The sequence below is a fragment of the Aquarana catesbeiana genome, linkage group LG13 (genome assembly GCF_042186555.1).
Source record: "Aquarana catesbeiana isolate 2022-GZ linkage group LG13, ASM4218655v1, whole genome shotgun sequence".
NCBI lineage: Eukaryota > Metazoa > Chordata > Amphibia > Anura > Ranidae > Aquarana > Aquarana catesbeiana.
In genome coordinates, this window is record NC_133336.1 from 105,177,404 (window position 1) to 105,195,047 (window position 17,644).

The 17,644-nt window shown below is 40.0% G+C and overlaps 1 protein-coding gene across 4 annotated transcripts in view; it reads left to right on the top strand.

Annotated features, from left to right (window-relative positions):
* The window catches only part of MEIS2 (Meis homeobox 2), a 214,330-nt gene that overhangs the window by 142,198 nt on the left and 54,488 nt on the right, over window positions 1-17,644 (top strand). For all 4 annotated transcript variants that reach the window (XM_073609148.1, XM_073609150.1, XM_073609146.1 and 1 more), the window contains exon 9: window positions 8,647-8,723. In XM_073609148.1, coding sequence (XP_073465249.1) covers window positions 8,647-8,723 — 77 coding nt within the window. The remainder of the gene's footprint in view (window positions 1-8,646; window positions 8,724-17,644) is intronic.

Genomic DNA, 17,644 nt, shown 5'->3' on the forward strand with positions numbered 1-17,644 from the left:
AACATAAAAACTCAACAAAACCCTTATTTTTTGAGAATAGAAATATTTAGATTAAAATGTATGGAAGGAGTGATTTTTCCCTCAGACAATTGATTTTCTGCCTAGTAATTACAGTCAGAATCAGAAATAAATGTTAACAAAAACAATGGGGGGAACTTATCAAAACTGGAGCAGTTGTGCGTGCCAGCCAGTAAGTTTCTATTTTTCATTTTCAAAGCTTAACTGAACATGTTGAAGATAGAAGATGATTGGTTGACATGCACAGCGGCTTCAGATTCTGGCTGCTACAGTTTTGATAAATTCCCCTCAGTGTGTATAGAGTCATTCTTTATTGTGAGATGGAGCAAGGTTTTCAAACTAACAATATAAGTGTAAGAATTTCATGTATAAAAGGGGAAGACATTTAAGTTGTTTTCCACAGCAGTCAGATCAAAACAGTTATTGCAGAATCCGAAATCAGTGAAATGATTGGTTAGTATGGGTAGAACTTTTGCTCTTCCAATACTACAGATTTCTATTTCAAGAAGTTTTCTAACATACAGTGGGAATTTCTTTTTTGAACATATGGTATTCCAGGTGCATTAACAGAAAAGTGAATTATACAGAACAATGTAGCTGTAAGACCCAATCTACAAAAAATATCTTGCTACCTTCTTGGGATGTACTCAACAGAACATGACCCACATTCATAGGATATGAAGTCTTGTAGCTGAGGGTGGTCAGATGTGAGTCACATGGCCAACTAAGTAATTGAGACTGAATGGAAGTAGATAAGGACGAGATGGCGTGGTTTGAGCATATGCTCAACCCATAAGGGGCTCCAAAGTCACTCAGCTATCACAGAAGGAAAGCGGATAAGAGAGAAAGTATGGAGACGAAAGAGAGGGGAGGTCTTGAGAAGGTTCTAGGGAGGGAAATAGGGTAACCAGGAGTAGTTTCAGGTTTCTGGCTATCCTATTGGTTTGGCATACCACATGAATAGATATGTCAGAGTCAGCAGTAAGTGGTCAAAAATCTTTAGGTAAGTAATAGTTGATCCATGAGGTCCAAATCCATTCAAATGTGTGCATTATATCATTAAGGATTGAAAAAAAAAAAACAGTTTATTTAGTTTAAACGAAAATATTTTTTCGTTTCTACAGTTTTCATATATAAAACCCAATGGTCAGGAAAGTAGAATGTGTCTTCTGATTAGGGTGGCTGTAAAAGTCTCTTGACATGGAGCCAAGGTGTCTGCAAAAATACACCCATGTAGAGAGATTGATATAACTAACTCAATGACATTGGACCTGCACTGAGATTTATACATACAACTATTTATTTAAATTTCTGAAGAACAAACCAGAATACAGCAGATGGTTTCCTGCTAAATATTTAAAACTTGTTTAATCCATATACCTCTGTGCGTGGAGATGCTTCCCTCAGAGTGCATTATATTGTTAATTAATTTCATTATTTTAATTACGCCCATGCTGATCGTGTGTTGCCATATTTCGTATCATAGTCTCTATTAGATCATGTGGCCTCCCATACCAGCACTTTTCATGAATCCCTCACGCAGGTGCATGTATAATTAACCCTTTGAATGCCACATTACCAACAACATTAAAAAACTACATAAGTACATCTTACGTTTTGGGTTGTTTACCCTTGGTTTACCATATTGTATCATGTAGAGTCGGGACATGTTATAATTAAGTGCTTATGATACAAATGATGATGCAACTAGTTAATATTTTCAGCTTAACCAACTGAATAAGGTTTGTTCACCTTCAATAGTAATTCACTTGTGGTGGGAGATATATATAGGCTTCCACTGCTGACATTTCCTTCTGAAAATGCTAGTTGTCTGGCTGTCATGTTGAGCCAGGGCCTTCAGTACATTCTGAATTACTAACACGGAAAGAATATGCAGGTTCCGTTTCTGACTTTACTGCTGGTAGCTTGTTCCAGGTCAGTGATTCAGAAAAACAAGGCAGACAGGCAAACTAATATTTTGGCAGGAGGACACCTATTGCAGCCAATACATTTCTCTCAGTACTCTTTAAAAAAAAAAATACCAGTAGGATATTGGAGTCTGATGAGTAGAAAAAAGTTTCTATTTAAAATATAATTTGTGTGCTAGTTATTAGCATATAGTAGGTTTGCCAAGAGAGCGCACTGGGAAGTCATCAAAACTGATTTGGCAATCAGCATTTTTAATCCCCGACCTACAGGTTAAAGCCCCTGGGCTAAGCACACTATGTATGTAATGATAGATATCTGTTCTCAGGATCAAGCTGCTCATTTCAAACTTGCTTTTAATAGTGTCGGTTTAGCGTTTTATTGGTATTTATATTGAAAAATTATAAACATTTTCTAAAAGAGAAACCGGTTAGGTCTATCTGTCATTTTTCTAGTTTTGGAAGAGGATCTGATTAGTTATCCAGGTAGCATCTACTTTCTAGCATATATGTTCTGTTTATTAGGCTCAGTGTCATCTAATGGAGATGGCTTTATGTCCATCATAGAGTGACAGCGGGTTTATTGATAACCAAAGGAAAAGGTGCTCACACGGCCAAATTTATGTTTTTTTCTACTCTTTTTAGGGCACACCATGCCCCCTGAGCTGCATTGAGTCTTCATAAATCAATGCAAACTCAATGCAAGGGGCCACAAAAAACAATTTGTTTTCTTTGTGCTCTGTTCACACTGCAAGGCTATGTTGAGGTGTGCTACATAAAAATGTGCCATGTCTACATTTATGTATGGCGTAACCTACCACTGCTGTGTGGCGCAATTTACCACTGCTGCATGTTGCAACATGCTGCGGTGCATACACCTGAATAAAGTGTCATTTTGTGACACTTCCATAAGGTTGAAAAACAAATAGTAAACTGTTCAATGTATTATAACAAAGCATCGCTCCACCCCTACACTACATACACCAGCTTGCACACAATTTAGCATTCAGGCCAGTTTGAATGAACCCTAAATATCTATTCAGCAGTAAAGATTAAGTGGGATTTTTATTTTGCTGTATGGCAGATTCTGGTATAGAAGGAATAAAAAGCAGCAGTAAAGCCCAGATAAAATATCAGATTCAGTACAGGTTGCTTGGATTATCCTGTGGGCAGAAAATGTTACAGGTTTCCTTCAGAATGTAGCATAAACAATAAGTTTACAGTAATGTACAAATCATCGTCTTCCCATCATCTAGGAGGTAAATAAAATACTATTTTTATTTTTTATACAAAGCATTTTAAACATCAGTGTCTGGTCCACGTCTTCTGAATGAACGAGTGTGAACAGGCAGGCCGGTGTGCTCCCTGGTTTCCTCTCCAGGCTCTCTCTGTAGTTGCAGTGTGTCCACAGTGTGATAAAGATGAAAAAATCTGACCACAGGGGGAAAAATATATATATGGACTAAACCACGTAGACTTTAACTTAGTGGCAATATTTCTTGGACTTCTTTGGTCTCCTTGACATTTCATAGTAATTATAAGATTCCAGCATTCAGGGCAATTGTGAAAGAGGATTTCTGATCGCTTGTTATGGCCTATAGCCCTTTGTTTATTCTCCTTTCCCTTCCTAAAGTATACATAGTATGGGAGAAATATGGTGGGAGCCACCATAGACCAACTTATGAAAATGCTTTCTGCCTGGCTGTCATGCTAATTCAATTCACTTCTGTACTTTATGAATGACTGACTCAGGAAGGACTATGCTGATCCAGACTTCATTTGCTGCATGTTCGTTCCAGGAGACAAATAATTGCAGCCAGAAGTTTTTCTAGTATTTTTCAAAGAAGATCAGCAATGGCAAACTTTTGACAGGTTTCCTTTTAATAAAGGCCTTGGCTATGGTGTTGATATCTACTTATAAATGCAACGTGTTAGGAAATTAAATCATTTTCCTAATCAGTTTCAGTAGTTTTTATAGAAATAGTTTTACTTTTACAACAGCAGGATCAGTGACTCTACACCTAAAATGTGTGTAGTCACTGAATGAATGTCCTCTGGAGTGCTCAAGAACAAGGGACACATAAAATGATGATTTGAAGGAGAATACCTTTCAAAATGGCCTAATTTTTGGGGGATTAAATCTTATTTACGTGACTGGAAGTATAGAGGTTTGGAAAATCTGAGGTGGCATATACTGTATAGGTGGAATGTCAGCAGAGGAAGTCTAAAGCTGGGTATACACTAGAAGAATTAAACTCTTACAAAAATTCTCAGAACATTTGAATGTTGTTTGAAAGAATGTTAGTGTGCACGAGCCATTAGGGTGGAACATGTAACATGTTCTCGTTCCTGCAGCCTCTCCCCGATCGTCCTTCAAATTGTGACAGCGGGCCAGGGATCTTCTCCCCACACCCGCTGTCATGGGTACGGGCAGATAGCTACACTGCCAGTCTGCAGGAGCCTGAGATTGCACCTGCTATCTGCTGATTATCTGTGCAATGCTTTACAGGCTCCTAATAAAAAAAAAAAAAATGCACGTTTTTTTACCTGCAAAAAGAGGTGCATTTATTTAATTTTTTTTTAGAAAGGTGAACTTATCCTTTAAGATTACACTCATTTTAGTGCACCTCTAGCTTTACTTGGGAATTACATGGGTGTGAATTGGAAATGAAGTTTGGAGAGCTAATGGGCTAAAACAGTCAGGGCTTTAACCATCAGGCTAACATATCCTGGTTGGATCAAACCTGCAATCATACCAGAATGAAGGTCACATCAGACCTATCTTCTTCTTTTCTAGTGGATCAAATGAGGGTATTCTTGGGTAAATAGGCTTTGTAAAATTGCTTTATATTTTTATGAAATTACAGTATTAATGGTGTATAATAAATCATAAGAATGCACGGATGTGTTTTCATTTATTCATTAGTGTCCAAAGTGAAGCTGCAGTCACATCTAGTAGAAGAAATCTTGTATCTATCCAGCGAACATGGTCTGTTCTGTTTACGAACCTATAAAATATTTTATTTTGTGTGTGTGTACGATGCAGTGTAAACCCTGGTGCTCGCCATAATCATAATGTCATGGAGCACCAGTAGGGGCAGCGCCTGTAATCAATTTGCCATCGATTCCTCCTCTGTGTCACTGTTCATTCTGTGTAGGGCACAAAGTACAGGCCAAATAAGTCTCTAAAGCTGCTACTAAGGAGCGAGCTGCATCAAAGGGATTAAAAAGAGAATCAAGCAGAGGGCCACATTGTGGAGCGCAGAACTAGTTAACAGCTTTGCACAGTGTCAGTGGGTGAAATTAACATACTGCCCCCCTTTCCTAAATGATGTTTTCAGCCAATTAAGGATCCTTTTTTTCCATGCAGTTGGAGGCTCTCTGTTCCCAGCCACCCTGGGATGGTGATGAGCAGAGCTTCTCGTCAGAGCTTATTCATTATCTCCATTACTGCCAGGAGAATAGGTGGCAGTGCCATTGTTGGGAGAAGGATGTGGGTTAGAGGTAGCATTTATCACACAGGCTGTTCACAGCCCCTGACAGTCAGGCACTGATGGGGAGCAGAGAGTGTGAGCATACTCTATATACCCCATGCAAATTACCCAGAGCTTCCCAGTATACCCTACTCTTGCTCTTGCCTGAGCCCAAGACTATTAGTGGTTTTGATAACCATGAGGAGGTCATTAGCAGCATGGGCAGGCGGAGAGGAGGAGCAGAGAGGGGGCAGACAAGGGAAAAGCCTGGGTGTAATTACTTGGATTCAATAGACAGGCTGCTGAGGAAGCCAAAAAATTGTCAGCACCCAGCAATCAGAAAAATGTATTTTCATTTTATCCTTAACCCATATTAACTCGGCATTATCATCTTTCTGTGTTAACATTTGCAGAATATTACAAGCCGGTAGTATACACACAAACAGAATTAACCCTGTCTGGTGCCAGTGTGAGGTGCCCGAAGAGCCTGGCATAGAGTGAAAACTGCCAGTTATAGCAGGCAGGGACTCTTCTGTATCATTAGCCACAATTATATACTATTACACTCAGCTCTGCATCGCAAATTGCATCCTAGCGTCTTTTTCTTTTCTCAAAGCCCCAATATCTATGCATTTGGCACAAAAACAATAAGCTGTTGGTTTAGTTCCTATCCGGTTATGTTGTAGAAAGGGGGGCTGTATTACCCATTGCATTGCTGCTCTCCAAGCCCATCTTTGCTAATTCCTTCATGGAAGCGGAAAAAGTTTGCTCGGTGCTGAATGGATGATATTTATTGTTCGACTTGGGCTAATGTATTGGCAATGGAGCATTCCAGCCTGTGTAAACAGTACAGTTCAAACACAAGGGATGGGACTTCAGTGCCCTTTCACAGAACCATGTCATAGGAGCAGTAAGGAGACTGACTGCTCCACTTTCTGAACGCTGATTTATGGCTTGTCTTTGTGCTGCCTGTGTTTCTTTCCACACAGGGCAATGAGCATACAGCAATGTGCAGAACAAGCAAAAGTACGATCATTTTTCATGCAACAAAACTTTTGAGCCCTCTATAAAATCAGCTTACTACATGAACTTTGGAGACATTTTTTCTTGGGCTGGGGGGGGGGGGGGGGTGCGGGATTTTCAGGAAATGAGGAAACAGTTCTTAATACGCTGATAAATGGAGGAACAAAATACCAGTGTGGATATGCAAATATTTGTTAATGCATTTGTTTCTGACTCATTATGAGTAAAAGGTGTAGAAAGAAATATTGCTATATATAGCATTCATCAACTAAACTCCTACAAACCGTGTTCTAATTCAGATAATAACATGAAAGTAATATGTACTGAGAGAATAGTAGACTGCAGCTTACCATGGCTGGATACGATGGCTGCATTTGTTTCATCTTTTCATGTTTTTTTTTCTTTTATATACATCCGGTGATCCTGCCAGCAACATAGTTCCTGTCCTAGGGTTGCAAGGCTCACTTACTATACTGTATCTATAGAGAAGCAGCATTGTCACCCTAGGTCACGGCTACAATAACCTTCTCTCCTTCTCCATAATATAGAATGGAAGGGTTCTATAGTCCCCAAGGATAATTGGAAACATTGTAATTGATGAGAGTACAACCCAGGCAGAGAGCACAGATAGTTATTAACCACCTGAGCTCTGGAACACTTTACCCCTTTCATGACCAGGGCATTTTTTGCAATGCGCTACTTTAACTGGCAATTGCACAGTCAGGCAACTTTGTACCCGCATGAAATTAATATCATTTTTTTCACACAAATACAGCTTTCTTTTGCTGGTATTTGATCACCACTTTTTTTTGTTTGTTTGTTTGTTTTATTATATAAACAAACAAAAAAAAACATTTTTGGAAAAAAAACAATATTTTCTATTTTCTGCTAAAAAAAATATCAGATAAAAAAATTAAAAAAAAACTAATTTCTTTATAAATTTAGGCCAAAATATATTCTTCTACAATCTTTGGTTAAAAAAAAAGTTTGAATAAGTGTAAATTAATTGGTTTGTGCAAAAGTTATAGCATCTACAAATGATGGTATACATACTGGATCTTTTTTTTTTTTTTTTTTTTCTTTAATACTAGTAATTGCGGTGATTATTGACTTATAGTGGGACTGTGATAGTGGAGTGGGCAATCTGAAACTAACTGACACTTTGTAAAAACTGGCTGACACTGACATTACCAGTGACATTTATACATTGATCAGTGATAATAAAACACACTGTCACTGTACTAATGACACTAGCTGGGAAAGGGTTAACATTGCAGGTAATCAAGGGGTTAAATGTGTGCCAACAATGTGTGATATGTGTAATGTGTACTGCTTTTTGCTAAATATCTCTTTGTTTCTTATCCCTGCTTTGCAGGGATAAGAAAAAGAGAGATCATTCCCTCTGTACAGAGTCCTGTGTTGATTGGACACAGCCGATAAGCAGGTCCCGGCCAAAAATCATTGCTGCCCCCCAACTGCTAGTGTGAACAAGCCCTTAAAGGGGTTGTAAAGGTAAAAATTTTTTCACCTTAATGCATTCTATGCATTAAGGTGAAAAAACTTTTGACAGTACCGCCGCCCCCAGGCCCCCCGTTTTACTTACCTGACGCCTCGAATCTTCGCTCCTCGTCCTCGTCAGCTTCATTGCAGCTCAGCCTGGTCGCTGATTGGCAGCAGTGGATGGATTGAAAGCAGCGCAGCCATTGGCTCGCGCTGCTGTCAATCACATCCGATGACGCGGCGCGCCGGGGGGCGGGGCCGAGTGATACAGCGAGCTGCTATAGCCGTCGACTGTATCACGGGAGCGCGCCCGCAAGTACTCACCACCGTGCGAGGGAGCTCGCATGAAGGTGGTAAATGCTTGCGGGGAGGAGCTGAAACAGCCGCCGAGGGACCCCAGAAGACCAGGTTCGGGGCCACTCTGTGCAGAACGAGCTGCACAGTGAAGGTAAGTATAACATGTTTGTTATTTAAAAAAAAAAAAATAAATAACTTTACAACCCCTTTAAAGGATCAACAGGTATTTTTTGGACTCATCGAATTTGACAAAATGCTTTCAATGGTATAGTTAACAGACCAAAAGGGATCAAAAATGTTCATTGTTAAGGTCTGCATGCACTTTAATAACTGATGCACATGCATACACTCACATTCTAATTAACTGTGTGTCAATAGGCGCCTAAAGGTTTGTGTTTCTTTCATTGCAGCATCCATACCCATCAGAAGAACAGAAGAAACAGTTAGCACAAGATACAGGACTGACTATATTGCAAGTAAATAACTGGTAAGTTGAGCTTTATACTTTATAATGCACCGAATATAGCAGAATGCTGAGAAAATATGTACAAGTTAATGCTTTCTTGTTAACAACCAGTAACTATTGTACGCTATATGAAAACCAAGCAACAGGAGCCAATAGATATATAATAAAGAAACTATGTTACATATAAAACAGGATCCCTGTGCTGAGCAGACTGCAACACTGTAATCACATTGTACGTATTGAATTCTTGCTGGCATTGCAGACTAATCAACAGTGAATAATCAGCGATAAGGGTCTCTATAATTCTCCAACACTGTATCAGGTAGTTAAGCAGGAACTAGCATATATATGTTACATAATGTTATACATATATATTGTATATTCATATAAGTCCCTAACTTACATTAATAAATATACTAGGGCCCATTTAGACAGGAGCCAATTAACCTACCAGCATGTCTTTGGAGTGTATGAGGAAACCAGAGTACCCTGTAGAAACTTATGCAGGCACAGGGAGAACATGAAAACTAAATTCAGGTAGTGCCATGGTTGGAATTTGAACCAATGACCCTAGTGCTGTCAGACAGAAGTGCTAACCACTTAGCCACTGTGCTGCCTGGTTTTAATAATTAACATCAACATGGCTGCACCATTGACAGTTTTATTTAGATTGTAACAATATTCCAAAAATTGACAGAACTGGTAGTAGAATGTGACTAAGTGTGAACTGCTGCATGATAAAATGTCCTCTTTTCCTGGTGACAGCTTTCCTTTCATGTTGGAGGTTGATAAAGAGCTATACTAAAATGAAGAAAAGGTTTTTTTGGGGGACTTTAAATGAGGCAACGACATGTGCCTCCATCCCTATTGCAAGATAAAAGAAAGAGGGGAGTTGGCACGTTAAATGAAATATGTGGCTGCAATCTGGTTAAATAATCAATATATAATATCACATTTATTAATTCATATATGTTCACATGTTTGATCATGACATAATACAGTTATAAAAGGTAATCATCATAGCACAATACAATTGTGTTTAATAGTGTTAATTTGTGACCTAAAAACCTCTTTAATACAACATCAACAACATCAACATAAAGATGGATCATAATTGCAAAAATGAATAGAAAGGATCTGATAATAAGCACATGATTATCCAAAAGAGCTCTACACATTTCATGAATTCCCTTTACTCATCGGGAGCAGATGCGAGGTGCATATAAATATATGTACAAATAAATATGTAAATGCCAATATGTTTGAATGTTTGGCCAAAAAGAGGGGGGAGGGGAAGACACCCCCTATTATTACTTACAAATCAACTAGGAGTTCAAAATGTGGAACCAAGAGCTGAAGGTACACAGGGGGGCATCATCTCCGGGAGCTGTGGCAGTATGGTCCACGGCAATAAGCCAACTATAGCAAAAGCTGTAATCCATAGAAGTGATACCAGTGGCACTAGAACCAGGTGAGGGAAAGAAATTAAATAGTATCCTGAAAAAAGTAAAAACGTTAATACGTTGGATTAAAGAGGTTTTTAGGTCACCAATCATCACTATTATATACAATTGTATTGTGCTATGATGTAACATGTGTACATATATGAATTTACAATGTGTTATAAATCACCATTACCTTTTATAACTGTATTATGTCATGATTAAACATGTGTACATATATGATTTAATAAATGTGATATTATATATCGATTACTTTACCAGATTGCACCCGCGTGTTTCATTTAAAGTCCAACTCCCCTCTTTCTTTTATACTAAAATGAAATCCAATGGGCTAATTATATAGATATGGTTTAGATTAGTAGCTAAGCACCAAACTAGTGTCTACCTTTTGGTGTTGTCATTTCCTGGTCAACTCTGTAAAAAAAAAAAAAAAGTTCTGTCTGATTTGATGATTCAGCACCAACACCTCTTAGATTGAACTTTGCATTCTGACTGCTTGAACCCAAATTAGCTAACCAATAAAACTGTTTAATATGACCTGTAAACATTATGAAATGTGTGGAATAAAAATAACAGACTGTCACTGCTGTCCTTCTGAAAGTGCTAGCTGTCTTGGAGTCATGCTGATCCTCTGACTGCAATACCGGGAACAAGTCAGGATTCCTGATGTGCTTTTTGTTGTGGGTCTGTCATTCTGAAAGTATTAAAACTATTAGATCAGCATGACAGGTAGATTTTTTTTTTTAGAAGAAAGGGTCGGCAATTGCCAACTTCACTAAGCATTGGTTTGGTTTAATGTCTTGCATTCAGAAGGCGTTTTATTACAGCATTGGAAAACAGCAGCTCTTCTGTTATATGTGATAAGTGAGGCTAGTGATGTATGCATGCTCTGCAGTGATTATTAGACATGTGCATTTGTTTTCGTCCGAATGCATTTTCGTCCGAATTTCAGGTATTTTCCTTATTGTTTTAACAAACGATAATGAAAGTGCAGAATCCGAAAAGCGAAAGATCCGACATAAACAAATGCTTTATTTTCATTTTCGTTGCAACAGTTCGATATAGATAGGAGATTCGACATGATGATGACATTAACAATCTGTGTCCATCAAACCTGTGGTCGAATGTGCCTAACCTTAACTCTATTAGTCCAAGATTATTCTACATAGAGAGAAAAGATTCGACATTGAGAGAAAAGATTCGACGTAGGGGAGAAAAGATAAATAAAAATAATGATGATGATGCATGTTATTGGCTGAATGTAACCAAAGAGGAGGAGCAGTAAAATAGCTAGAACTAAGTACACACGTACTTTGGCTTATGGTGTCTGTTGAAAGTTCTAAGAAGATTCAATGGAGCAGGTAAACTTTACAGCGTCGTACAGTTTAGCTGCTCCGTCGAACCTTTTTTGAAGATTCGACAGACACCATAAGCGTTCAATGACAGATTCTACCTTAATTTGGATTTTCGGACGAATGCAATTTTTAACGAAAAATGAAATAAATAAAAACGAATTTCGGGAGTAACTAAATACATTTATTTTTTCGGACGAAAACGAAATTCCGAACGAAATATTTCAGTGTGCACATGTCTAGTGATTATTTACCTCCTTTGTAGACACATCAGTGGGGCTGCAATGTGGTTCGGTCTCAGTGCTTGTAGTGACCCCACTTGTTTATACATGAATTTGTGGAGGGACTGGTGAGGTCTGTTCTGCAGTGATCCCTTGTCTCGGTCCGACATAGATAAGTGAGACTGGACAGCTGTTAAATTTTTTTACTATTTATCTGCCCCTCTTATGCTCAGATCACCAAGTCCAGTATGCTGTGTTTGTTTGTTGTTATGCTTTATTGCCTCTACTTTGTTAGATTGATTAGTGAAGCTGGGTGGTAAAGCCAGCCATGCATGGCTTGTTCCTGTTGAAATGCTGTGGGTGGCCCTAAAAGTACAAAATTTACACCTGAACAGTGACTGCATCCTATTAGTTACCCACGGCTGCCTGAATACAATAGCTGGCTGTGGGGATTCTTCCATCCATGCTCTTTAGCATGGATGGGAGAATTGATTACTTTTCTCTTGTTCAGCCTGCGGGCTGAATGAGAAAAACCTAGCCATGGATGGCTAACGTTAAGCTGAATTTCAGGTATAGATTTTTTTACAAAGTTACAGTGGTTTGGTGTGGACCAATGTAAGTATACATGTTCCATATCTGGCTGCAGTGCCAGATTACCAAATAGGTAGAGTAGGCACCGGCCTATGGGCCCCATGCCATTTAAGTAGGAAAATGAATCAAAATAATATTTATTGGATTTTGAAGGAAAATTGCATTGAAGCTTTCCTAATTTGTTTACAAAAGATAAAAAAAATGTACTAGCTCAAAGGAACGGAAACTTTACATTAAAAACTCCATAGAGAAAATACTGTAATGCATTCTCTGCATTAAAGTGGCACTAAAGTTATTATTATTTAAAAAAAAATAACAAACATATCATACTTACCTCCACTGTGCAGCTCGTTTTGCACAGAGTGGCCCCAATCCTGGTCCCTCAGCCGATCTCTCAGCTCCTCCCCATTTCAGATAATCCCCTGGGAGAAGCGCTCTCCCGGAGGGTTACCTTGTGGGCGCGCTCCCGAGTAATGCATAGGATGCATTAAGGTGAAAAAACACTTACCTTTACAACCCCTTTAAGGTAAAAAACCTTTTGAGTGCAGCTCCCCCCACCAACCCCCCTTATTCTTACCTGAGCCCGATCTGGATCAAGCAATATGCACGAAAGCAGCATCCCTCTCTCCTCTTTCCCTCATCATAGGCTCAGAGATAGCAGGGGAGCCCTTGGCTCCCGCTGCTGTCTTTTACAGCCAGTGAGGACGGAAAGGGGATGGGGCCAAGTCATGCTGTGTGTGTCAATAGACACACAGAGCAGGGCTCGGGAGGGAGCCAGGACAAATGCCTCCACAGCAAGCGGCTTGCTGTGTTGGGCACTTGGCAGGGGTGAGGTGCAAGGAGCGCCGGCGGGGGGCTCCAGAATGAAGGATTGGGGCTGCTCTGTGCAAAACCACTGCACAGAGCAGGTAAGTATAACATGTTTGTTATTTTAAAAAAAGAACAAACAGTTTACAGCCACTTTAAAGTGATTGTAAACCCTGTTACACCACTTGTACCTACAGGTAAGCCTATAATAAGGCTTACCTGTATGTACTGTAAATATGTCCTAAACCTGCATAGTTTAGGATATATTTACCATATACACTTGCGCTGGCAACATCGGCACATGCGCACTGAAGAAACGGCTTGCTCGTGCTGTTTCTTCAGCAGCGTGCCGAGACCGGCGTCTCCCACGCGCATGCGCGGGAGTCACATCATTGTGGATCCGGGCAATCACAGCGCCAGAGCCTGCGAACCCAGAAATAACATGTCGCTGGTCACAGCAGTCTGTTGGGCCGTTGCAACAGCTTTGATCTAAGGTAAGTATTTCATAATGAGCTAGTATGCGATGCAGGTTTTTTTTTTGGGGGGGGGTTGTTTTTTTCGGGTTTGCAACCACTTTAAAGTATATAAGCTACAGACATCAAGTTCACATTACAGTATGTCTCTTTAAAGCTCATTTTCTTTCAGCTATCAGTTTATAAAACATTTTGGTGCAACCTACGTACGTGTAATGTCCAGGAGAGATGGTCATCTCCATCTACACACTACTCCATCTGCACACTACTTAGTTCAATGTTATCCCAGTAGAGCGTGTGCATGAGAAACCTCCAGAAACCTTCAAGGGGGGGCCCCAATCTTTCAGCTGCCTAGAGGCCTCCATAGAGTTTAATCTGGCACTGCTTGGATATTACCTGTGGAAGCGGAGAAACACTTAGCTGCTGCTACTACAGTGATCCTCGCTATCTTCCAGGTCACGTGCCATTCGGAGAATTCCTTGGATTTTCCTTAATGTATGCAAAGCATTTTCTGATTGGTTGTGCTGGAGAGGCGGACTGTGACATCTCGATCTCTACCCTGTTAAGTCAGAGAAAACGCCTTGTATTAATTGAGAAAAATACAAGGGTATTCTCTATATGGTACCCAGGCTGAGTGAATGATCCTTCGGGTTCAGCCGCATGACACGGGACCTGGAAGATAGCGAGGATCACTGTAACAGTGGTGGATACTGCAGTGATTCTCTGCTTCCCCAGGGATCAGCCAGGTATAGAACATGCATATTTACATTTAGGTCCATGCTGGACTAATGTAACCATGAAAAAAGTAACATACCTGGAATTCAGCTTTAAGTCTAGTAGTGAGCTAGTAGTATTAGTCAACTGGACTTGTTTTGTAACTTGGATAAGATACAAAATGTTCTCAAGATAACGGGACATCTGCTGTATTACACGTCCAGGTGAATGGGTCTAACTACTATTAGCTATACCATGACCTGGATAAATGAGAACCTTCACAGACATAAGACTGGTCAGGTGTGCAGCCTCTGCAGGGAGCCCCTGCCTGCCTTTTATGCAGATTGGGGAGACGGGTGAGATTTACAGTTTGTGTAGTGATCCTCCACCTCCTTGCACAGGGATGACTGAGGCTGCTGAAGTGTGCAGTTTTAGGCATTGATTCCTTGCCTGCTTTGTACACAAATGAGCAGGGATGGTGAGGTGTGCAGTAGAGGACAGCAGATGCAATTCTTCCAGTGCTCCAATAATGCTTTCAGAGGCTGTGTTTTTTAATGAGAGAGGAAAAGCATAATGCTGCAGTCTCTGACATTTGATTAAAAGCTGCTTGGTGTTGCTTTTTAACAAGCTGATTTATGCTTTCTACAGCAAGGGCTCTTGGCTTCCATATTTCAGTGCACCTCCATGTTCATCATCATCTGGAATCGCTTCATACTCCCACTTAGCCTTGACCAGCAATTTATGTATTAAAAACATGCTACAAATACACCATGCAACAAAGATGGAAAGGGCAGGGGATAAAATGCAGCCACTTAGCAGATGACATCCTTTTCCTGTGCTGAACTCCAAAATGGAGGAATGAGAAGCCTGTTCTTCTAGATCCTTGGAAATACGGTCATATCACATGTATTATGTACCACTAATAACAGAGATTCCATGCTACCATGGGGGTTAGTATTGTCCAAACTGTATTCTCTCTCTGTTGTATTCCTGCCTTTTTGGGATTTTGAGGCAGGTCTCCTTGCTCTAGGTCAAGGCACTATTCAAGGATCATGACACAGATCCCAACACTTTGGAATCTAAAAAAAAAAAGTGACATATATGCAACTAAAAAGAAAATATAAGATATTGAAACAAAGGGCAGCCGTTACTTCTTTAAAGTAAACCTGTCACAAACCTTGGCAGTTCAACTGGCAAAAACATGAATGTGAGTATGTACCCTTGGTGAAAATGATCTATGGATCCAGAGATGTAGGCTCCTGATATTTTATGCCAAACTTGACATTTCTTTCTACCTATCATATAAAGAATCAATGTAGATGTGGGAGGGGTGATTCCAAGCTCAGTTTTTACAGAAAATAAGGATTTGGATATAACTTCAGCTGCTTCCATCAGATGCAAATGTTTGAAACCAGTTTACTATACACTTTGCTCCCTCAGCCACAGTCCAAAAGTTTTTTTTTCCACAAATCCAAGCCTAATTTCATTTAATATCATTGTGGAAAAAAGCAATGATTGCACAGATACCCATAACGACTAGATTTTAGATTTCAGTAGTCTATGTAGTAAGACTAAAAATTATTTGTAACTGGATACTGTGGATTACTGTTTCCATAAGTCCTTAGTGTTCAAGCCCAGTGTTTAGCTGACTTAAATACATTCCAAATGCATCACACCAAAAGGTCTTCAACATCTTACCTTTTGTTTTGTTTCTAAAACAGCTACAGTCTAAGGAGCATTACCTGATGCTGGTCAGCATAATTTGAGTGGGAACCTTACTCTCCATGGGAAACAGTGGTCTCATTGCAGAGGTGCAACACACCTCCTACTGAGTCAAACCTACAGCTCTGCAATCAGGAAAGCTAATGCTCCTTGCTGATTGGAGGGCTCTGGCACTGACATTAGCAAAGCTCATGCTCCCTGCTGGTTGGAGAGCTCTGGCTCTCACGTAGTAGGGTGGCATGTCAGACCTCTCCAGAGAGACCACTGCTTCTGCACAGAGAACAAGGATCCCACTTTGCAGCATGCTGTTGGGACACAGGCTTTTCAGGCTGTAGCTTATTTTTTTAAAAAAGCAAACCATAATCTTTTGCACACCTTTTGTTTTGATGCAGCTAAGGTGTATTTATACGGGCCTTAAAATGTTTCCTATTTGTGTAAGTCAGTAAGACTGTTTATGGTGGTTTTGCTGCAGCCAGTTATCAAAGTATAAAGGGCAAGTGGTTCTCCTATTCGTCATTATCCAAATTCTCTATAGCTCTATATCCTGTTGTAGTTGCAGCCTTGATGAGATCTGTGGATCTGTAGTGTCACCACTATAGGGGCCTCCAGTGGAGAGAACAGGCTCTGAAGATGCTGAGCAGGTTGCTGTGATTTGTGTTCTGTGATTTCTTAGCCCATCTTGACAACATGCGACCTGCTTTGATATTTCCTAACCAGTATTAGCCCGATACCTTTCTGTGTGGATTAGCCCTGACTGTAGGGCTGAAGGAGAGACACACGGGGAGGGGGAGCAGAGAAGCTGCAGGATTTCCAGACAACGATCAGAGCCGCAGAGAAATGATATTGGATTTACTTATCAAAATACAGGCCCGGTTTTTATCACAGGCTTAATTTTGTTCCCGACATTCTGGGGTGATGTTCAGATTAATTGAAACGACAGTTCTCTTTCAGAATTCGGAGAGAGTATTTGCACGGATTTCAGTACTAATACAAACTTAATTACATGGGACTCTATTTTATCATTCTAATTCCATGTAGCTGGCTCTGTATTTACAAATGAGAAGCCTTTGCCTTTTATTCACAGCTTCCCTTAATATATTTATCAAAGCAGGTTCATTTACAAAGTGCTCTATCTGTGGTGTGCAGGCAGTCAGACACCAACAAAGCCGTTAGCTTTATCAGCCTGAGCTCCTGATGAGCCACCCGCGGGTCAATTGATTTTCGTGGTTCTCTGATTCATTTTTTTCCCCCATTTTTTATGGATCACAATGAGAGACACGCTCTGAGAATTAGCTGGTTTGTCTGACTTATCAGTTGGCCAATTTTTTTTTCCTCCCTCCGCTTTTTTTTTTTATCAAGCTACTTAAGTTGGCCACAGGAACTGCTGTTATCAGAGTTTAATGCACCCTATAGTGTGGATAGCATTTCAATTAAAGCAGTAACCACAGCTTAGATGCAGCCATTTCCATGCTGAGTGCAGTACAGAAAGTGATGCGCCTAGCTAGGGAGGCAGAAAATTGAGTTGCCTTGGTTCTGTCAACGTGATTAATGCAGAAATAAACTGCTAACCTAGAGAAGAGACTGATACACTGTAGAAAG